The sequence below is a fragment of the Mauremys mutica genome, chromosome 7 (assembly GCF_020497125.1).
Source record: "Mauremys mutica isolate MM-2020 ecotype Southern chromosome 7, ASM2049712v1, whole genome shotgun sequence".
In the NCBI taxonomy this organism is placed as follows: domain Eukaryota; kingdom Metazoa; phylum Chordata; order Testudines; family Geoemydidae; genus Mauremys; species Mauremys mutica.
In genome coordinates, this window is record NC_059078.1 from 89308277 (window position 1) to 89331164 (window position 22888).

The window sequence follows — 22888 nt, forward strand, 5'->3', positions numbered from 1 at the left end:
GTTGGACTAGATGACCTCCTGAGGTCCCTTCCAACCCTGATATTCTATGATTCTATGAAAGACTTTTTTTTTTTTTGGACATTTATGTATATAATTACTGGGACATGTGACACTAATATTATCATAATGCCCATAACATGCTGCAGTGTGTGTCTGCTTCAGACATTCCATTCCTTTTGTAAAAGCCACAAAGTACAGTATATTATGGGCATTATGATGCTCTTTGTTATTATAAAACTAAGTGTAATAGGAGCATAAAATACAAACCCACTCATTTTCATTGTGAAGTTCTAGTAACAAGAACAAAAGATGCAAGTGTTATTAGAATACGTCTTTTTTTTTAAAAAGACAGCTTTATAATGACCTATGGTGCATTTAAAGAAAGTTTATTCCACATGTACGTACATGTTGAGAGAAGATGCCTTGCTATGTATGTACAACTCCCCATTAATACCTGCTGTTGTTAATAGAAAAATCATTATTCAAGAACTTATGCCCTAAATCCTGCAGAAACTTGCACATATGCCTAACTTTAGACTACTGCTAGGTTTGACTTCAGTGGAACTACCTGGAGGCTTAAAGTAATGAATATGCTTGTGTTAGGAGGATTAGGGTCTTAAATAACACTTTTCATCTACAGATATTACAGTACTTTACAAAGGTAAAACAGAGAAAACAAGGTAAAAAGAAAAGTTAAGTGACTTGCACAAGGTCACAGAGTCAGTGATGTGTCAGAGCTGAGACTAGAAGAGCAGTCTCCTGATTCTCAGTCCTGTGCACAAAACACACACCAAAGGTGGAGTGGACAAGAGAGCATTCATTCATCTTGTGCACATTAAAGCTCACCAATTTGTCCTTCCATTCCAGGCTTGGGAATGCTGATAGAAGTTCGAGTCTCTGTTTCCAGTCTCTTCCTGGTTTCTCCTTTTTTTCCAATGATATACCTATAGACATACAAATCCTATACTGTCATGTCCAAAATGTCACTATTTTATTTTTCTAGGCAGGGTTTGGTTGCTTTATTCTTTTCTTTCTTGCGGGGTAAAAGGGGGAGGATTCCCCCAAGGGAGTCCATATCTCTGAAACTACCATATCTTTCAGCCACCAAAGAGAACATGTAGCAGAGACCTAGAAAATGTGTAGCAAAGGAACACAATTCAGCACAGTCATTTTAACCATCCATACATACTGAAATAAAAAAAAATGTGTATATAATTGTAATATAATCATTCTTTAAAAATTGGCAAATATTACTAGACAAAGCTGTCATATCAGCTAGATACTTCCAAGCGTATTTCTATACTTCTAGCTGGGGTGCAGTTCCCAAGTTGAGGAGGCATATCTGCACTAACTCTGAGCAAGCTAGTGGACTAAAAATGGAGTGCAGCCACAGCAGTGTGAACCCCTCCTACTGTTCACACTATTGTGCCTACACTCCATTTTTGAGGTTGCTAGCTCTAATCGAGCTAGTATAGGGACGTCTCCTCCAGCTGGGAATCACACCTCCAGTTCAAAGTACAGACATACCCTAAGCGAACATTAAATTACACCTCTACCCCGATATAACGTTGTCTTCGGGAGCCAAAAAATCTTACTGTGTTATAGGTGAAACCATGTTATATCAAACTTGCTTTGATCTGCCAGGGTGCGCAGCCCCTCCCCTCCCCCCCGGGAGCACTGCTTTACCGCGTTATATCCGAATTCATGTATATCGGGTCGCGTTATATCAGGGTAGAGGTGTATTTCACTTCAAATATTCAATTAGCAAAACACTGCAATCTTGAGTGTGCCTTCTCACAAAGTGTTCACAGCTTCCCCTGCCTTGGCTGCTTACCTCAGTCTCTCCCCACATTCTTCCATCTTCCTGGCTTGCTTTCATGTCCTGAAGAGCAGATGCCCAAAAAACTGCTATCAGCAAGAAAGCACAAGATGCAGTTGCCACCATGATGAGAGCTAAGTGCCAAATGTAAAACAGATACATTGGAAAGGGATTCACACCCCTTTCCCCCACACAAATACAGAGCTCTCCACAAAATGGAAATTATTTGAGAAGTCTGGATTCTCAGAGGCAGCTGTAGATTCTAACCTCCCTGACAGATTCTTCTGTAAAAGAGGATTCAAATAAAACAACATGTAGGCTCACTTGTATAGTGGGCTGGGAACCTCCACTGCACACTGGAAACCTCTCTCAGTCTCTTCCACCATGAAGGCATCACAAGGCTCATCTGTAGGATCCCCAGGGCCTATAAAGTAGAAAATCAAACTGTTCTATAAAGGCTGATAGTGTTTTATGTGATGCAACATTCTCACCGGCTTTCTTCTCCCAAAGTTAAATAAAAGAACAAAGTGGCTCCTTCTGTCACAGACGCAGCTTTTATTTCACCTTACTACCTGCTCCGAAAAACATGACACTACTTTTAAATCTTCCATTCTTGGAGGGTTAAAAAAGTAGCAGTTTCAGCCCGCTACAGAACAGTTTTTCTCTTGCTTGCAGTGGCCCAACAGGGTTTTTTTAAAGAATTGTTCTGCCTGTTGAGCAGTAGCCCACTGGCCTTTTGCCCTTTTCAGAGAACTAAGTATCAGAGGATCTAAAGACCCACCTCTCACCCACGGACCACTTAGTCATATTTGTTTTTCAACCAAACCTGGTTAGCCCCGTGTGAGCAGGGGTGGGTTCAGGTGGCAAGAAGCATATTAGAGTTTGCCCAGTTCTTTCAATCTTTTCTAGTTGAAACAAATGGTGGATGTTTACCAGATATTCTTGGGATTTTCTATATTTACAAGGACCCACACAAACATTACCTAATATAGTACACATACAGGTGAGTACACCAAGATAGAAAAGGAACAGTTAGCCATGTAAATAGGTGATATATTTCAAAATCCACATTAGATGGCCACAAGAAGACACCCATTTAAGGGCCAATATCGAAAAGTCCTGAGCACTTCCAAGGAGGTGCTAAATGACCTCAACTCTTATTAACTCTGAGATTAAACTCACTGTGGAAAATACCAAGAACAATGCATGGAGAGGGAAAAAATATTCGCTACAAAGTCTTAACATTTTTACTGATCATCTTAAATAAAAGATTTTTTTTTAAAACACAGATAACATTGTTTTGCTGAATTTTTCAATCAACAAATTAACTGATAGCCAGCAACCCACATCAAATTCACAATCACCTAAGCCAACATTTTGTAACCAGAATGTACTCTGCTCCTCTGCCAGGACTGCTAGAGAACAGTGCAAAGTATTTCTTCACTCATGTCCCCAGTCCTGCAATAAGGGCAGACCCCTGTGCCCACCACGAGCTCATCACAGGCTCAGAGCCTGAGTTTGCTAACTCCCTGTAAGTCTTGAATGCTGATTCCCCACTTTGCAATATATTATATTAATACTAGTTTGGGCCCCCGCATGTTAGGTTTTACCTGCATAGAAATCATCCTCTTCTTCATTTGGATAGGTCTGCTGTTGAATATTATTTTTCCTATAAATGCGCCCTCCAATCCTTATAAGTGTTGGACGCAGAACTTCCATTGTGCTCTTCCTGCCAATGATGGCACCCTACCGAAATAAAAATAATTCTGCTGACATCTCCCTAGAAATTGTAAATTCCCAGGTTTCCTAGATGTACTTTCTAAGAGTTTACCATGGAGGCATCAGTAGAGACTCTATAATTAAGGCGGAGTTTTAGACTTAAAACAAGGGATTCATCCTTTTTGTTACATATGAATAATACAGCAACAATGTTTCTTCCCCAATATTACAGCACTTGTATTTCTTAAAGTTTGCTTAAATTTCCCAGTTTCTAATTAAGACTACTTGTAGATTCTCAGAAAATAGTCTTTCAGTAAGAAATTAAAGTGTAAGAGATTTAGCTTCCAGCACTAGCCTCTCTTTTTTTTTTTTTTTTTTGGTCCCTAACGATCAACCACAAACTCTTTGAAATTTCCATGTTATAATTAAAAACTCACAGAAATGTTGTGCATATACTACACATTTTAAATTTTTTAGGATTAGCAGTCAATTTTCCCACATTATTTTTCATAACTGAAATTTTCTCCTTCAGCAGAGGCTGAAAAAATACAATGGTCTACTACAGAGAATTCCGCACAGAACTGCCTTTTTTCCAAAGCACTGCCACTTCCCATTGTTCTCAAAAGGAGCAAAGCCACAGAAATCTCTGTCTTGCTGTTATCAATGGGCCTGTCTCTGCCTCCTCACAGCACAGGAAGCCTCCATCTTCCCTGATGGCCGCTGTGGCTTCGGGATGATTGAGAGCAATAGGAGATGACGGCCATTTTAAAAGAGGACAATTCTTCCTGACAGATAAACTTCTGGTTATGAAAAACAACAACAAAAAATGACCTTTGATCCTAAATATCTTTTCAAAAACAACCCATTGCACCAGATCTACTCAACAGATAGACCAGGAAATAGGTGGAAACTAAGTTCTATGTGTGCGTGAGCAAGAAGAGGGAGTTTTGGAGGGCATGAGGAAGAAAGTGCTGTGTACATTTTCAGCTGTTTTGCACTACGCTGGCAAAACAAAGCAGCTGCAAACTCAGGTTAACTATGCAAAATACTTTAGCTGTTCTGTGCTGCTCCAGAGTGAGATAAAGCAGCCACTGTGTACCTATATCTGGTAAAAGTTCAAAATTTAAAAAATATATATTTGTGTGAAACTGCGTATCTACAAATCATTAGAAATATTACATGGTAACATACGCTGAGTATCTTGCTTAGAGTCCCTATAGGAAATTTTTAATTAAAAAAAAGGAAATACCCTGACAAAAAGCTATGTTAAAACAGAGTTAAGATTGAAATACAAATCAAAAATTTAGGGTAAGCTATATTTTAGGTATATTGTAATTACCCAAAAGTCAGCCATTATACACCTGAGATAGGAAACTGAGTTAAACTTAAAAATAAACCTAAATATATTAAGGTATCTAAACAAACAGTTGAGGCACCCAAACTTTAACCTGTCACAGTCTTCAAACTCCCATATAATTAGAACTTATTGAAAACTTGTGTACAGTATAGGCCAGAGGTGGGCAAACTACGGCCCGCAGGGCCCAAAGCTCCTGGCCCTGGAGGCTAGCCCCAGCCCCTCCCCCGCTGTTCCCCCTCCCCCGCAGCTCGCTCTCTCCGCCACAGGCCCAATGCTCTGGGTGGCAGGGCTGTGAGCTCCTGGAGCAGGCAGCTGCAGAGCCCAGCCTGACCCAGTCTCTGTGCTGTGTGGTGATGGCAGAGGCAGCATGGCCCGGCACCAGCTGGGCGGCACAGCTGTAGCACCGCCAGCCACCAGTGCTCCAGGCAGCGTGGTAAGGGGGCACAGAGCGGGGGGGTTGGATAGAGGGCAGGGGAGTTCGGGGTGGTGGTCAGGGGGCAGGGGTGTGGATAGGGGGCAGGGTGGTTGTGGGGGAACAGGGGGTTGAATGGGGGCAGGAGTCCTGGGGGGGGGGGGAGAGGTGCAGTCAGGAAGAGGGGAGGTCGGATGAGGCGGCAGGGGGCAGTCAGGGATTCTGGGGGCAGTCAGGAGACAAGAAGGGGAGATTGGATGGGGCAAGGATCCTGAGGGGGGGTGTCAGGAATGAGAGGAGGGGTTGGATGGGGTGGCAGGGGTCCAGGGGCAGTCAGGGGACAGGGGTGTGTGGATGGGGCAGGGGTCCCAGGGGGGCCCATCAGGGAACAAGGGGGTTGGATGGGGCAGGAGTCCCAGGGGTGGCAGACAGGAGATGAGGGCTGGGCCACAACCCCCTCCCCTAACCAGCACTCCATACAATTTACAAAACCCAATGCAGCCCTCAGGCCAAAAAGTTTGCCCATGTCAATATAGGCAAAGATTGAATTTTAAGGATTAACGTTCATTCCCTCCTCCCAGAAACCTTAACTCTGGGAGGAGTTATCAGAAACCTTTATCAGAAACCTTAACTCTGCATGATGACACTATGAAGGGAAAAAGCCTGCCTGTGTTTAAAAAAAAAAAATCTGTTTAATCTAATCTAGGTCCACAAACATTGTCGCCAGTATCACAACCTATAATGCTTTCCTTAAAGCTCCAGGTTCTAGAGGTAATTATGTAATAATCTCAGTTTTTATCTAAATAAAAAAAAAGTAAGTTCCTTCCTAGTTCTTGTGGTTGTAGGGTAAAAGCTTGAAAATGCTAAGCAAGGGCACCCTAAAAGCCCAAAAAACAGAAGACAAAAAAGAATACTAATACTAATACTAATAGAGATATACCAATCTCCTAGAACTGGAAGGGACCTTGAAAGGTCATCGAGTCCAGCCCCCTGCCTTCACTAGCAGGACCAATTTTTGCCCCAGATCCCTAAGTGGCCCCCTCAAGGATTGAACTCACAACCCTGGGTTTAGCAGGCCAATGCTCAAATCACTGAGCTAGCCCTCCCCCTTTTTTACTTTGATGGGTGTGTTTTTTTTTAAAGTCTCATGATTTTAAAGCCAATTTTGTTATTTTTGAGTTGTGATTTTTGAATATTCAAGGTTGACAAAATTGCATTAGCACAGGAATCTGTGCTCAGAAAACCTGATTCAAGACTGGATTATATGCTACAAAGGCCCAGATTATATGCTACAAAGAAGCAGCGGCAACACAATGGCGTGGCGGGGACATAGCGGAGAAGAAACAGTGGGTTGTGGGCACAGTAACAAGGATACAGAATAAGGCCCGGCTCCCGCAAGATGCAGCGTGTGGATGACGGGTGCAACGCCACAGTAGTGCATGGCTGGGTACCCCCATGACATGTTTTGTTGCCCGGGAGCCACTGGCCTAAGTCCTACAATGACAGACACGCACACAGAGACACCCCCGAGGCCTTAGTCCCGCACACACTGACAAACGCGGGGAGCCGCAGCCTACCCCCGCACGCAGCTACGCGGGGCCCTAGCAGGAGCTTGGCGCCTGTTGGTTTTGCAGCGAGAAGCGGGGAAGCGAAGCGCCCCTCCCACGTGTTGCCGTGGGACTGCGGGCCTGCAGCCGCTGCACGCGGCACTCACCTACGTCGGCGGGGGCTGAGAGCGGGGCAGGGCCTAGGGGGACGGCCCTGCCCGGGGGGCGCGCGGGCGGCTCACCGGCACTTAACGGAGACAGGCGCCCACCTACCCCGGGGCGCGGCGGGGCAGGCCGGGCCGTCCGCCTCCTCCCCCTCGCTCAAACGCAAAGCCCCCCCCCCGCTGCTCCAGGCCACAGGCCCCGCCCGAGAGAGGCCCGCAGCGTTGCAGGGGGCGGGGCCGTGCGTGCTCGCGCCCGCCCAGCATGTAGCGCGCGCGCGCGCACGCAGGCCGCTTTCGCCACGCCAAGGCGTCCGGGCACCAGGTGAGGCTGCGGGGTGAGGGCGACCTGGGCTCGGTCTTAGCCACCTCACTCACCGGGGCGCCGTCGGGTAGGGAGGGGTAGGTGGCAGTTTTAGAGGGAGAGCGCTACGCTGCCCCACCCTACAGTAGCTAGCTGCTGTTCAGCGCATGCGCTTTGTTGCTGTATCTGACCCTGCGCATGCGCAGTGGCCATTTAGAAACTGCTGCTGCCGATATTCTTCCGGCGTGGGCGGGGTCCGCTCGCCTGGGATCCCCCTTCCCCGCAGCACGCGCCCGCTCTACCACCAGGGGCGTTGGGGGGTGAGGCCCCACCTCCCCTCCCCCCCCTTGTTCCGCCGCGCACGGGCGGTCTCCCTGGCAACCAGCCCGTTCCACGGCCGCCGCGGGGAGAGCTAAGCTAGGCCCAGCCCTAGTACCGGGACCCGCCCCCGCTTCCACCGCGCCCAAGGACCCCTCCTCCCGTTCCTTGGGGCTCTCAGTCCAGCCCCGCCCCGGCGGTGTTGGTTGAGGGAGGCGGGGGAGGGGACGCCTCGACCCAGCAGTGGTTGCGCGGGGGCAGATGACCCACAGAAATGCTTGCGGGTGAAGGATGTACAGACACCTGGGCCGAGAGAAAATGAGAAACATCCACTCAGCCATGATGTGGGGGGAAACGAGACACCAAGCACTGCCCGGGGGCTGCCAAATGTCCACCTTGACCAAGATCTCTGGCAATCCCCACACACGCTGCCTTCATCTCTTGGGTGATTTCCTGCTTTCCTATTGACCTTCCCTCTTCCACTAATTCACTGACATCATCATAATCTTCCCACTAGAAATCCGTTAATGTGCAGTGAGGGATGCCTCTGCCCTAGGGATGCCTGACTCATTCTAGGAAGAGGAGCTGTGAATGAGGTATGAGTTAGGGGCAGTGCTACCCTCAGTCCTCTGTCAAGCTCCCACTGATGTCAAGAGGAGTTTTATGCAAACATTAAATATAGCACAATATAGGTGTAACATTTTAGACAGTAATGTTACCTTGTATTTTCTCTCACCTTGAAGAGATGCTTCAGCACCTTGTTGCTTCTCTGTTTCTTTACCCCCCTGTCATCTCTTCTCTGTTTTTCTCCCATATTTATTTTCTTCCTCCTGTTTTGTCTCTCTCCCTCTTATCTGCTCTTTGCTCTCTTCCTTTTTTGTACTTTTCCACATTCTCCTTCCCCCATTTTTATGCACCTTTGTTTTTCTCCTGCATCAAAGTTTAAATATAGAGCCTGCTACTATAAATTAGGAGTGGCTAGGTTTGTAGGATCCTAGTTAGTTTCCCTTTCCAGGTGCAGATAGACTCAGAAGGAAACTCACTAACCCTCGTTAATTTCTTTCTCCTCAAGCTCAGAAGCTTTGTGCCATATGATTAGGACCCAGATCCTCAAAGTATTTACTCTTCTAACTTCCTAAATGGCCTAAATACCTTTGAGGACCTGGGCTTAGATCCATGCAACCATGAACAGTTTCTCTTTGCAGCCAGCTTTGTGTTCAAAACATGGAACTGCTGATGAATCAGCATCTATTCCCAAAAAGCTGAGCTGAAATGTAATTTTAAATTGGTATGCAGAGTGGATGAATAATTGCTCCCACTTTGAGCTTGACATCCAGCTTTCCTGGGTTTCAAGAGGGAAGTTCTGAATTGGTAATGAATAAGGAAGTGAGTGAAGGGATGAAGATGGTATAGGTCCTATAAGGTTAATGGGCCAGACAAGCAAGGAGTCAGTAGCCTTAGGGGAAGAGAGAGAACACAGTTATAACCCAACAGTGTTCATCTTGGGTTCTGTAGCTGCGCTTCCACCGCGCCCAAGGACCCCTCCTCCCGTTCCTTGGGGCTCTCAGTCCAGCCCCGCCCCGGCGGTGTTGGTTGAGGGAGGCGGGGGAGGGGACGCCTCGACCCAGCAGTGGTTGCGCGGGGGCAGATGACCCACAGAAATGCTTGCGGGTGAAGGATGTACAGACACCTGGGCCGAGAGAAAATGAGAAACATCCACTCAGCCATGATGTGGGGGGAAACGAGACACCAAGCACTGCCCGGGGGCTGCCAAATGTCCACCTTGACCAAGATCTCTGGCAATCCCCACACACGCTGCCTTCATCTCTTGGGTGATTTCCTGCTTTCCTATTGACCTTCCCTCTTCCACTAATTCACTGACATCATCATAATCTTCCCACTAGAAATCCGTTAATGTGCAGTGAGGGATGCCTCTGCCCTAGGGATGCCTGACTCATTCTAGGAAGAGGAGCTGTGAATGAGGTATGAGTTAGGGGCAGTGCTACCCTCAGTCCTCTGTCAAGCTCCCACTGATGTCAAGAGGAGTTTTATGCAAACATTAAATATAGCACAATATAGGTGTAACATTTTAGACAGTAATGTTACCTTGTATTTTCTCTCACCTTGAAGAGATGCTTCAGCACCTTGTTGCTTCTCTGTTTCTTTACCCCCCTGTCATCTCTTCTCTGTTTTTCTCCCATATTTATTTTCTTCCTCCTGTTTTGTCTCTCTCCCTCTTATCTGCTCTTTGCTCTCTTCCTTTTTTGTACTTTTCCACATTCTCCTTCCCCCATTTTTATGCACCTTTGTTTTTCTCCTGCATCAAAGTTTAAATATAGAGCCTGCTACTATAAATTAGGAGTGGCTAGGTTTGTAGGATCCTAGTTAGTTTCCCTTTCCAGGTGCAGATAGACTCAGAAGGAAACTCACTAACCCTCGTTAATTTCTTTCTCCTCAAGCTCAGAAGCTTTGTGCCATATGATTAGGACCCAGATCCTCAAAGTATTTACTCTTCTAACTTCCTAAATGGCCTAAATACCTTTGAGGACCTGGGCTTAGATCCATGCAACCATGAACAGTTTCTCTTTGCAGCCAGCTTTGTGTTCAAAACATGGAACTGCTGATGAATCAGCATCTATTCCCAAAAAGCTGAGCTGAAATGTAATTTTAAATTGGTATGCAGAGTGGATGAATAATTGCTCCCACTTTGAGCTTGACATCCAGCTTTCCTGGGTTTCAAGAGGGAAGTTCTGAATTGGTAATGAATAAGGAAGTGAGTGAAGGGATGAAGATGGTATAGGTCCTATAAGGTTAATGGGCCAGACAAGCAAGGAGTCAGTAGCCTTAGGGGAAGAGAGAGAACACAGTTATAACCCAACAGTGTTCATCTTGGGTTCTGTAGCTGTGCTTCTATAGTTCCCATAGTGTAGACATCACCAAAGGAAAATGTAAAGGATGGATGAGAAATTATAGTGGCTAATAAAAACAAAAAACACTTCAGTGCCTAAATAGAAAGGCATAAAGGTCAAATGCCCTATCAAAATATATTTAATCCGTTCTGTTATGCTGAAAGAATAAGGTAGGTGAGTGTTAAAGGCAGGGTGGGAGGTGTATATGTGAGGAGTTAAAGTGATCAGATGGCAGACTGCTAAATGGCCAGAAGGATTCCCAACCATTATTATTGTCAAATGCAATTTAAAAACAAAAAGATAAAACACAAAAAGCACATTTAGGAGCACAAGACCCTTTTAAAGACCATAGCATTTCTTCACACACAGAGTGATGTGAGGAGGGTGCAGACTTGTGGCTCTCTAGAATGTTCTGTGGGTTTTTTGCACAACTGGGGAGTGAGACTTTCTCTTCATGTTTGTGGGTGATGGAAAAAAGTATCTGCAGAAGGTGAATCAAGTTTATTGTTCTGTACTGAATTAGTTATGCATACTCTGTTACTACTCATGTTTCCATTTTGTCAAGGCATTTTAGCATTATTTTTTGTGCCACCAAGTGGTAAAATTGTGAACTGCATTTTGTACTAAAATATATGTAAGAAATCTGGTATCAGAGGGGTAGCCATGTTAGTTTGGATCTGTAAAAAGCAACAATGAGTCCTGTGGCACCTTAAAGACTAACAGATGTATTGGAGCATAAGCTTTCGTGTGTGAATACATGCATCTGACAAAGTGAGTATTCACCCACGAAAGCTTATGCTCCAATACATCTGTTAGTCTTTAAGGTGTCACAGGACTCATTGTAAGAAATCTGCTGTAGTTTGAACATAGCCACAATACGGCTCTCAAATATCAGTTCTTCCTAGGGTGCAGAGCTCCAATTAGAAAATAATACTTACTTTTTCAGTGAAAAAGATAGCTAATAAAGGCCAGTAGTTCTCAGCCATGCAGTTACTTGTTTTATAATGCCATGGTCTAGAACCTTAGCCACTGAACTTGCTCCCTGTGGACCTTACTTGTGATCTATAACGCCCTGCAATCAGACAACCAGTGATGCCAAGTATTGTGGTGGACTTGAGATGTGGAAGACTAAGATAGGAATCACCAAACAAATTTTCACTGATGAATGTGAGTCGGTTTGTACTCAGGTCTCTGAAGGCAAAAGGATGTGCTGAGTTATCAAAAATTAGTTAGAGAAGGAAAAGATAACATTTTTTCTGTTGCCTTTAGGTTAAAGGGACAAATGGCAGCCTCCTCTTCATCCTCTTCAGCTGGTGGAGTCAGTGGAAGCTCTGTAACTGGATCTGGGTTCAGTGTCTCGGAACTTGCCCCACCACGGAAAGCCCTCTTTACGTACCCCAAAGGAGCTGGAGAAATGTTAGAAGGTGATTGCTCTGTTTCACATTTTGCTGTCAATAAACTGTTGATACAGTTTACAGAATATATAAAAAGTTAGGATCCCTAATGTCATTTTAGGCACAAAGCAGCCAAAGGATTTCATTGTAAAGGGAAGGAGATCTGGGTAGGCGGATACTAGGTCTCTCTCTGCTTTCAGTGTATCCCTGCCACCATGTTCTTTCCTTCATTCCTAAAATTATGATAAATTATCTACCTCTGTTTATCTCAAACTTTAAAATGGCATAGGATTGTTTTTCCTTCATATGTTCAAAAAACTTATCTAAACAGCCTGATTTTTTGACCCATAAAAACAAAAATCTCAGACTTCACAGGAAGCATGGCAGCAGTTGGGACAGGAAAGACTGCATCTGACAAAGTGAGAGCATGACTGTGTCAGCTTCTTATTGCTAGCTGCTACTTTGGTGTCATAACTGAAAATTACTATAGAGATGACTGATGGGGTTATATTATTCTTTGGCAAATCCTCGTCTGTTTAGGTTCATAGGGTCAGATTCATGGCTGTGCCAGTGCAGAAACAGAAGGCAAGGCAGCTTGTGCCTCCAATACTCAGGGACCAAGATAGCCTATTTTGGCCGCAGCATAGACTAGAGTAGCACTCAGGGCTAACTTGTACCCCTACTCCAGTGGGCCATGCAGTTGTGAAGGTTGCTTCCACCATCCTGTGCCTTTCTGGGCCCTGTGCCCATGCAGGGGAAAGAGGACTTGCAGAGGTGGCACAAAGCTGGCAGAGCCATGCACAGAGGTGGCATACAGGCCCTCTGTGATGGTGGGGCAAATGCATGCCATATGGCCATTTTGCATCAGCTTACCTTATGCAACGGGGCTGTAGCACAAAGATGGATCTGGCCTATGGGACTCTTTTCAGATTGCTGAATAATGGGCAAATTCATCCCTGCTGTTACTGAAGTCAGTGGAGTTAGAGCAGGGATGAACTTGGCCTCACATGTTTCATTTGAGTATCTGAAATGCCATTGCATTTGTCTAAAATCTAATAATAATTTAGATCTAATCTCCAGTTAGATATGAGCGTGTGCTCTTATGATATATGCAGGTTAGAAAACTGCTTCCATTTTCCTAGTGTTGGGCATTTGACTGGTTCAAAAATAATTGGTCAGTTAACCAGTCAGATATTTTAAGGCACTAATTTATTAGAGCAATAACAAAAAAGAGTAAGATTTTATGCTCTCCTATATGCCTAGCCTTAGATAAATACATATGCCTAATTACAAAAAAGTTAATTACCTGAGTTATTTTAACTCAGAAAAATGCAAAACACAATTAAAGTTCTAAAAAATGAATAATTACTATTACCTTTTTAGCAATATTATGTTAACATTTAAATGTGAACATTATTCAAGACTGAACAGTTACAAAAGAAAAGAAAAATGAAATTAAGGAGAAATAAACATATAGCAACTATAAAAGAAAAAAAATCATTTGTAAATGCACCTATGCTAGGTAGGCCACAGGTCAATGCTTCAAGCAGCTTAATGGCTAAGAATCTATTCTCTTTGTGTTGGGTGAGGCAGTTCAATGACTATGAATCTTCCTTTCCCTCCCCACTCCCTTATGAGTTAATTTCTGTATGTTTGTCTAGTCAGTTTAGATTATAAACTCTTTGGGGCAAGAACTGTGTCTTTTAACCTGTTTAATGTCCTTTGTAAGCTGCAATGTAAATTAATGGCCTTGTATACAAATAAATATATACATACAATGTTTATTTTAAAGATTCAAGCCAACCAGGATGCTCAACTTCCAATTAGTTCACCTTCCTCAACAGTGATGAAGATATTTAAATAGAATTGCTAACAGATGGCACCATGATGTAATCCAAAAGATAGGCCACCTCATATATCAGAATATTCTTGCTGGAATATTTTACAATATTTGACAATGGTAAACGGGCAGCTCTAGACATTTCACCGCCCCAAGCAGGGCAGCATGCCGCGGGAGGCGCTCTGCCGGTCGCCGGTCCCGCGGTTCCGGTGGACCCTCCGCAGGCGTGCCTGCAGAGGGTCCGCTGGTCCCGCGGCTCCACTGAAGCCGCGGGACCAGTGGACCCTCCGCAGGCACGCCTGCGGGTGGTCCACCGGAACCGCGGGACCAGCGGACCCTCTGCATGCATGCCGCAGGAGGTGGCCTGCCTGCCGCCCTCCCGGCGACCGGCAGAGCGCCCCCCGTGGCATGCTGCCCCAAGCACGCGTTTGGCGTGCTGGGGTCTGGAGCCGCCCCTGATGGTAAATAATTTGTGATGTGCTCAGAGGAAAGGAGGTTAATGTTCATTGTTTTAATACATAAAACTGCTCAATTGTCCAGCCCTCCACTTGCTCTGTTGTTTTTTCTATTTGCCTTCTGCCTTTTTCCCCTTACTTTTTAGCTGTAGGATGGAGGAGTGCAAGGTCAGGCAAAAGGGTCCTTCAGTTGATTATGGGAAACACAACATGCCTGTGATCGAAACTCATAGTTTTTAGTTCTGTAGCGCTGGGGTTTTTGTATAGTACAGTGTGTTATGTTCATTAGAATACATGGGTCTCCTGCTGCTCCCATTTAAGTCAATGCCCTATATTTGTACAGCAGCACTAATATTGTCAGTTATGGTGCTGTTGTGATCTGCTCTTTCAGTGTAGTTTGAAGAAACAGTGGCTTGGGTGATCTAAGCATCAGCTTCACCTAAACTCTGTGGAACTACCGGTTAAAATCCAAACAGGGTCAACTCTGGCTTTTGTTTCTCTGTGGTAAATAAACAGATTCCATGCAGTTTACTTGAGGGAGAGGCGGGTCTTTGAGATCTGCCTGCTCTTATTGCACACCATGTAAGAATAGGGGCCATGACTGTGTAAGCCCCAGTGTTTGCCTCAATTTCATGGCCAGAATTTCCCCTCCCTTTGCTGTTGTGCAGTGAGCTGTGTGTCAGTTACAGTCCTCTCTACCTTGGAAGTGATTGCGTTTCAGTGGCGCTGTATGTATAATTGTGAATGAAAGACACTAGATAAATTTAAATCATCACCTAATACTACTTAGGTTAGTTGATGTGCTGGGTACTGATAATGCTGTAGTAATTACATATTATGCCATATCACTAATTAAGGTTTTTAGACATTAGTCTGTATGCCAGACTTGAAATAATTCTGACTAAAGACTTGTTCACAGAACTTAATGAGCCCTCAAAATAAATTAAAATTATGAAATACTTCAAGTTACTGACTTGATGGGTGACTCTGCTTCAGAAGGTCTAGCTAGCCGAATAGAATTTTTGGTATGTAGGCTTAAAGAGCCCAGGTAAGCTGGTAATATCAATGTTTCATTTGAAAGATATGGTGGGATGCATATGTATTAAAATAAAACATAATGAACATTAATATCCTTTTATTTGAGCACATCGCTAATACAGTAGAGGGCATTTTAATTGCAAAGGAGGCTTGGAAGATGAGCCAGTATGACAATGGTATTCTGATAATGGTGAACAGTAGATCAGCCTCTGATTCATCCCTTTTAAATAGAACTGGATCCTGGGATGGGATTTTCCAGGACTGGTGGCAAGGTTCTCATACTTAAAATGCCCCAACCTTTGAAATTTTCTCCCCTTGTTTAGTTTAGGAGCCTTTTAGGATGTGAGGCAAGGTACATTTATTTGATATAGCTTTCGGTCTATCTGTTCCTGATAACATGGTGACTAATCTATTTTGAGTGGCAGCAGCAGTTTAATGCTATCCTCATTACAGGATGCTTCATTTAATTTAGGCTTTTAATTTCTTAGATAACATCCCATGTGTTCTTTCTTCAAATGGATACAGTTGTTAATGTGCTGTCTGCATATTGTGGTGGCCTTTTTTCAAAGAAAGCAGTTAAAATATTCATAAATGTTACCCAATTGTACATCTTTTTCAGGTAGTTTTAGATTTTGTTTAAATAACGTACCCTTGGATTCTTTAAGGGATTTTGGACTTACCGGTGGTACTATCAAGAGCAGATTTAAATAATGTTATTTGTCATATGTTATTGACAATGTATTGCAGAATCCCTTATTTCTAAGATGCTTTAAGATACATGAGTAATTTTAACCTGCATGGTTATGATTATTCTTGTGGTAATTACAAGGTATAGAGGGAAGTTAATATATTTGATTATTTAAACTCTGAATAAGCCAGGGATTGCCAGAAGATTACCTAACTTCTACTTAGCTTGCTTCCAGTTTAATATTCGCTAAAATCAATTGAAAAAGTTATGATGTAATGTTTATGGTTTTGTAGCATTTCTGTAAGTACAGCCTAGTTGCTTAAGTGATAGGCTCTGTACAAATGATTAAAAATAAATAAAAGATGTAATGCAGAATAATCACATTCTGCCATATCAGATAAATCAGGTGAAGTCTAAGGATTGCCCTGTGGGGTTCAGCCTTTATTCAGGAAAAATTCCCAATAGTGACAGTTGGCAAGGCTTAAAAACTCCACTCATCTTCTGTTGAGCAGAGTGAAAGATATTGTCAGGGCTGGTCTTTGGGGTGGTTCAGTCTCGGGAGGGATTTGGGTCTGGTTCAGTTCAGGGGGTTCAGTCTGGGGAGGGATGTGGATCTGATCCGATTTGGAGGGTTGGCCTGGTCTTTTGGGGACACAGCTGTGTTTTCTCTCTCTTCCCCTATATTGTTGGTCTTCTCTCCAAGCTCTCTCATTATGCTTATTCAATCAATCAATCTTTCCAGCCTGCTCCACTTATGTCCGCTCACTTCTATCCAATCACACACACAGCTAGAAAAGTTTTTATCAGATACCTAGTAAACAGGATTAAACCACTAGCCAAAGACTGATATGAAAGATGAGGGACCCTACTGTCTAGGGGGCAAGGCCCAGGTAAGAAGCCAACTTCTCTCCACTACTGCTGCTCAGATAGTGGAGGATCCTGGGACTTCTACAATGGTGCTGCCCCTGCACTTTGGTTAAATCTTTACTATCATCCAGTAGCTTGTAGGTGTCTAATAAACTGGCCCTTTTCTTTCCCCCCTCCACCTCTGGTTGCTGGAAGGGAGGAGCATTTTATTTCTGTTCCACCCGAGTGACCTGGATGCTATGGAGGTGGATGGACCTTTACCAGCCTATTCTTCCCCGACCTCCTGGCTGCTTCAGTGGGGAGCTACACTACTCTATGCCAGTGTTCTCAATGACTGGTCCGTGGACTAGCGCCGGTCCCTGAGATCTACCTGACATTGTTTAGGAAGGCAATAAGCCAGTCCACTGCCTATGCCACCTCGAGGTTGGTTTTTAGTTCTTACTGTGTTGATCTATCGCCTGTCTCTGCTGTTGCCCAGTTTCTCAGGCAACAGCAGAGTGAAAATGAACTGCCAATCTGTTTTACTGCCGCCCACTGGGTTCTGAATAGCTGCAATGAGGCCGAAAAGACTTAGTTTTCATTGTGCTGCCGCTTGACAAAGCTTCATGCAGTGGCAGAGGCACTTGAGTCATCTGCAGATAATACATCTGGCTTTCTGCTGTCCTGGGGCAAGTGGATTTTTCAGGCCATGGGAAAAGGAGTTTTGCATGAAACGGGAAAATAGGATTTCTGACTATTAAGTGACATGCAAAATTGAAGACTGTTATTGAGCTTTATTAGAGATTTTGCTAGAAATCTGCATATGGCAACTTCTGACTCTTCTCCTTGTGGGATGAACTGAAAGGAATAAAATGAAGATCACACCCAGAATTATGTATTTGATAGGTATGATGCCTTTGAAAGTATCTCCTGTCATGTTCACACAACTAAATAACTTAGTTAAAATTAACTGTAGACTGTGTCTGATGATGTAGACAATCCCTCATCAATATTTAAGAACCAGGGTAAAATGCTTTTTCCTAATGTCTTTATTATTACCTCCCATTGTCAGAAGAGACTCTTCTAGAATTATTACATACTTATTAGGTTGAGGACTAAGTTCAACCTGGCTTTTCCATCTGGTAATGTATAGGTCACTTCCTGTTTGGAGCATCTCCATCCTTTTTAAGAGGAATCAGATTTAACATTAGTTTATTGTAAGGAGTTTGCTAAATGTGATATGGAAAGTTCCAGACTGTTCATGTCCTCGAGAATCTAGACTTAGGAAAACTCAGTACAGACAATTCTATAATAATACAAGTATTATAGATTGCAATAAGGTTTCTGCTATTTGTGGTGTCACATTCTGGGATTTCTTCAGTGAACCATGAAGTACCAAGTAGGCCTAGGGGGAAGGAGGAATAATTGCAAAAGGTCAGTGAAAGCTGACTTCTGAGCTGAATGCCTCCCACAGCCTGGCTAGTAGGGATATTTCAGCATGGAAATCTGTACTTAACTTGTCTGATTTAGTTAGCAGCTCATTTTTAAAACTGGTACTGAAGTTACGTGCAATAAGACATGACAAGATAGTGAAGGACATTAATAAATTGATATATTTTAATGCTTGGCCATCTTAGTTGATGCACAAGAACATAGCCTGGCAGAAGAAAGATGTCTTTTCTTTGGAGGATTCTGTCCTTTGACTTTAAAGTTCATTTAGCAAAGAATAGGTATAAATGTCTTAACTATTATTTATCCTAATAGCCACACATATTAGCGCTCAGTCTGTATAAGAGCTTCTCTCTTTGTGCTGATGGAGAGCTGGAGTGATCCACAGAATTGTAACTCTTTGCCCTTAGTTTTTTAGAATGACATTTTGCACACACAAAATGGAATTATTTTAAATGGCTTGCATATAGAATAAAAAATGCTGGAAGTATCACTTAACCTTAGTGAATTACAATTTCAAGGTTATCTATTGTTCCATATATTCAGTAATCTGTCTGTGGCATCAGATGTACTCTCTTCTACCTCAGAACTTCAAGATAATTAGATTCTATCATCCTTAAGGAAGTGGCTATGTATTATAGCCCTTTCAGGTGCTGAACAAAACATTTTAAAGTGGTAGAAACGGGAAGCCCTGCCTACAGGTCCAGAATCAGTTAATGTAAGAATAAACCATGATGTTGATAGAGCAAGGCTTACATACAAATAAGGCAATAACTATTGTTTTCCCTGAGAAGACCTTTTATATTAGGTAATAATGCAGAGTCAAGGGTTGAGATAAGGTGGTACTAAAGAGTTTAAGACACTCTGAGTTGTTGTGTACACTAAACTTTAGTTGACAGCAGTGGGGCTCTGTACTTTGCAGGATCAGGCCCAGTTTTTTTCTTCCAATGTAGGTATCCCTTTTCTGATTTATTGAATCTATATTTGCATTTAGCAAATATAATATGGTCTATATGTAATGTATAGGCTGATGGACCATAGCTTGCTTTAAGGTGTTTTTTTTTTTAAGTACAGATTGTGTTAAGTACTACATCTCTCTAGAGCCTGGTCTCCTTTCATTGTGCTTTCTATATGACAAAAGGGCACATGACTGGCTGAGATGTGGCACACTGTAGTGCTAATATGAATTATCAGCTAAAAAGAAAGACAGCGGCCTCTTCCCTTTTCATTCAGGCAGGGATTGTGGATTGAGATGCCTTCCACAAACCATTTGTGCTAAACATTTGTTTTTATATTACCCTGCACTGCCAAGGAGTAATTCACAATTATGAACACAAGTCAGTCACCCTACAACTTCCCAAAAAGCCATTCACAGCTGAGTTTCTTCAATTATCATTCTCCTACCATTTTTCAGAACGCTGTCTGGCACAGACACAGTGCTTGGTCCTGTAATTGCTTTGCAGAACACGTAAATCTTAATTGAAATCGCAGCACTTCTGTTACACTTACAATAAACCAATGTAGTTTTGGTTTAAGGGTGAAATTTTGTATTTGGACAGGCAAATTGTCATTTGTTATACAAAGGCTACTCAACTAGTTTTTAGCTATATTTTCAGAAATATAGGGAAAACTTGAGCTTTATGGAGCACCTTTCAAACTATATCTCAAAAGACTTCCTAAAGAAGAATTAGATCTTAAGAGCCATGACTGTGTGGGCAAATGCAATATTTTTTATTAACTCATCAATAGTTCTCAGGCTGTAGATGATTCAAGTTCCTTTTATTAAGGAAAAGATTGTTGGCACAGAGACCAAGATTTTTTTTAATCAAAATGCCATAGCATCTTTCATATCCATCTTGACAGCAACCATCAGAAACAGGCAAAAGGGGTACCATGATACCAAACAGTGCAGCAGCACACCCACTCTGTGCTCCATTTCCATGTCAGCACTGGGTATAAGTCAAAGCCCTGGTGTGGGACTTCAACCCACGGCTTCCTGGCCCCGAGACCAAAGTGCTGCATGTTACCAGAATAGGACAGTGTCTAAAGTAGGTGAGCAGAGGAAAAGCACATTCTGAATATAAAAATTATAGAAAGCTTCTCAGTCATAGAACTTAGGAAAGATTAAATCACTCTCTCTTCCGTTTACAGATGGCTCCGAAAGATTTCTTTGTGAATCCGTTTTCAGCTATCAGGTTGCCTCTACATTAAAGCAAGTGAAACATGGTAAGCACTCAAGTATTGTATGTTTTGTGAGCGTGTGTATAAGTTTACTGAGAAAGCTGCAGGAGGATATAGCAAAGGTCAACAACATATTGTGCAGTGAACCACAAAAAGCAGAATGGCTATTTAAATTAACTTCCTGAATTAGCACTAAGTGAGGCTATTGTTAGGTCCTTTTTCAAACATGGTGCAAATATTGAATTAAATTCACACAGTGTGGGGGTGGGAGCAGAGACTTTCTAACCTCATTTTCCATTGCTCTGTGCTGTACTGTATATACACAAGTGGTGAGGTCTGAACAGTGGGCAGAGAGTGGGAACCTTACAAATTCTAATCTTGGCTGTAATACAGACTCACTTTCTGGCCTTAAGCCCGTCTACCCTGCAGTTAAACGCCTGTGTCAGCTGAATCAGGTTTGCAGGGCTTGGGCTGAGGGGCTGTAAAATTGTGGTGTAAATATTCAGGCTTGGGCTGGAGCCCAAGCTCCAGGACCCTCTGAGGGGGGAGGTCCCAGGCTCCAGCTGAAGCATTTACACTGCACCACCACTCCCCTGATTTCTCCCCCCTGCCAAAGGTGGTGTGTGTGTTCCTTATTTCCCATCCTCATGTCAGGGACTTTGTGTGTACCTCCATACTCCCCATTATTATTGGTGTGGGAGATAAGTCATTCACAATGTCAACATGTTAAAGTCTATTGGGAGCATGATCAGAGATGAGATGGGATATTGTTATGATGGAGGCCATTAATGGGTTCCATCTAGCAACTGTTTGATCTATAGAAGAGGTACTAGAATCTGTGGCTGTGCTATCAGATGGCAGGGTCTCCAGGTGTCCTCTCATTTCTCCCCTTTAAGTTTTCCCCCAGATCAGTAGGGTTCTGGCCATTGATGCCTAGAATATTCTCTGGAATTGATCGGCTGCATCGTTCAAACGTTATGTTATATACATACGGAGAAATACCACTGAGTTGCATTTAAGGCCTCCAGTTATTTATGCTAAAGAAGATAGTGTAAGAAGCTGAAAACAATGTGAGGCTAAGAAGTCTGTGTTTCCCTCTTGTGGTCTTTGATCCACATTAGTGCCTCAGTGTGTTCAGGGAGTTGCAGATACGTCTCCTGTCCCACACTGGACATATGTTTTTAGTCCTTGAAGAAGGTTAATGAAGTCTGTTCTCTTGTATGATCTGATAAAGTCTTTGCTTCTATAGGGAAAATATCAATACATGGGGTTTTTTTTAATGTTCAGACTAGTCTGACACAGTGGAGCAAAACTATTTTCCAGTGTCTGGATTATTAGGGAAGGACATCCCTGCTGCAAAGGATAATACATCTAATTAAAAGTGAAATGTTATTGCAAACGTTTATCTTTGCACTTCTTGTAGATCAACAAGTTGCTCGGATGGAAAAACTAGCTGGTTTAGTGGAAGAACTGGAAGCAGATGAGTGGAGGTACAAGCCAATAGAGCAGTTGTTGGGGTTCACTCCATCCTCAGGCTGAAAGCTTTGGGATCACTGGTGTTGAAAGACAACACAAATATACAACACTCGAGATTGATTTTTAAATATGCTGCAATTTATCAGTGTGTTCCCAGGTGCATCATGTTTTTTTAAATCCACACCAGGTGGCTCTGTAATAGTATCCAGTAAGTTGCAACCACAAAACTGTAAATCCTTTTAGTCTTCTGCAGGGTAGACATTTGTTAATAATTCAGCAGGACCTGGTTTCTGTAACTTATGAAATACAGTAAGTTTTAAAGGCTTGGCGAATAACCTGTTTGTTTAAAGGGGAAGGGAAGGTTATTTTAAAAAACCCGATCATTTATACTCACAATGGAGTGTACGTGCCTGAACTGGCCAGGTAATATCAATCATTCAGGACCTGGATACCTTTGCTGTTTTGAGTCCAAATCCTAGAGGGAAAAAGCACAAGGCACTGAATGGAAAGAAGATTCTTTTTGAAGATGAATGTGATAACAAACTGTGCAGGGTCAACTGAAGAGAAAAATGTTAACTGATTTCTATATCTAGATCTCCTTGTTTTTGCTGAGTCTTTTCTGTCTGCTGGCATGTTTTTTTTTTTTGACTGTACACAGAATGAGAAGGGAACTACAGTTTAATGCAGAGGCAAATCTGCTCTCACTTTACCATAATGTACAAAACTGTTCAATGGCCAATAAATTTCAAGAGTTTGAAGTCTGTTTCTTTAACTTTTCTAAGGCTTGGGGACATGAGGAAACAAAATCAATTGTTTTGTGGACAAGATGGGATGTTATGGAGCAACAGAGGCAGCTCCATAGTTATAATGGCAATCTACCTCCAAACTTAAGCCCAATTTAAAAAAAAAAATCGCCCAAAAGAAACCAAGTCTTCCTTGCCTTACTCTGGCCAGCCTTTTAAAATGTGCCAAAAA

The 22888-nt window shown here is 43.0% G+C and overlaps 2 protein-coding genes across 8 annotated transcripts in view; one reads left to right on the plus strand and one right to left on the minus strand.

The window, feature by feature from the left end:
* Positions 1–7609, minus strand: part of ASCC1 (activating signal cointegrator 1 complex subunit 1) — a 61830-nt gene extending 54221 nt beyond the window's left edge. The window contains exons 1-4 of one of the 4 annotated variants that reach the window (XM_045023988.1): positions 7394–7609; positions 3430–3565; positions 2144–2243; positions 847–944 (exon numbers count right to left, since the gene is read on the minus strand). In XM_045023988.1, coding sequence (XP_044879923.1) covers positions 847–944; positions 2144–2243; positions 3430–3538 — 307 coding nt within the window. In that variant the 5' untranslated portion in view covers positions 3539–3565; positions 7394–7609. Of the gene's footprint in view, positions 1–846; positions 945–2143; positions 2244–3429; positions 3566–7021; positions 7211–7393 lie in introns of those variants that run through there. The other 3 variants (XM_045023990.1, XM_045023987.1, XM_045023989.1) reach the window with 3 other exon arrangements.
* On the plus strand, positions 6963–22671 carry ANAPC16 (anaphase promoting complex subunit 16). 4 transcript variants are annotated; one of them, XM_045023992.1, is made up of 5 exons: positions 7202–7340; positions 8155–8233; positions 11816–11970; positions 20408–20482; positions 21861–22671. In XM_045023992.1, the coding sequence occupies exons 2-5, from the start codon at positions 8229–8231 to the stop codon at positions 21974–21976; spliced, it is 351 nt and encodes a 116-aa protein (XP_044879927.1). In that variant the 5' UTR covers positions 7202–7340; positions 8155–8228; the 3' UTR covers positions 21977–22671. The 4 variants fall into 4 exon arrangements, with proteins under 4 accessions (XP_044879929.1, XP_044879927.1, XP_044879928.1 ...); XM_045023993.1 differs by lacking the exon at positions 7202–7340 and adding an exon at positions 7549–7639; XM_045023994.1 differs by lacking the exon at positions 8155–8233 and having other exon boundaries at positions 6963–7340.
* Positions 22672–22888: the final 217 nt, after the last annotated feature.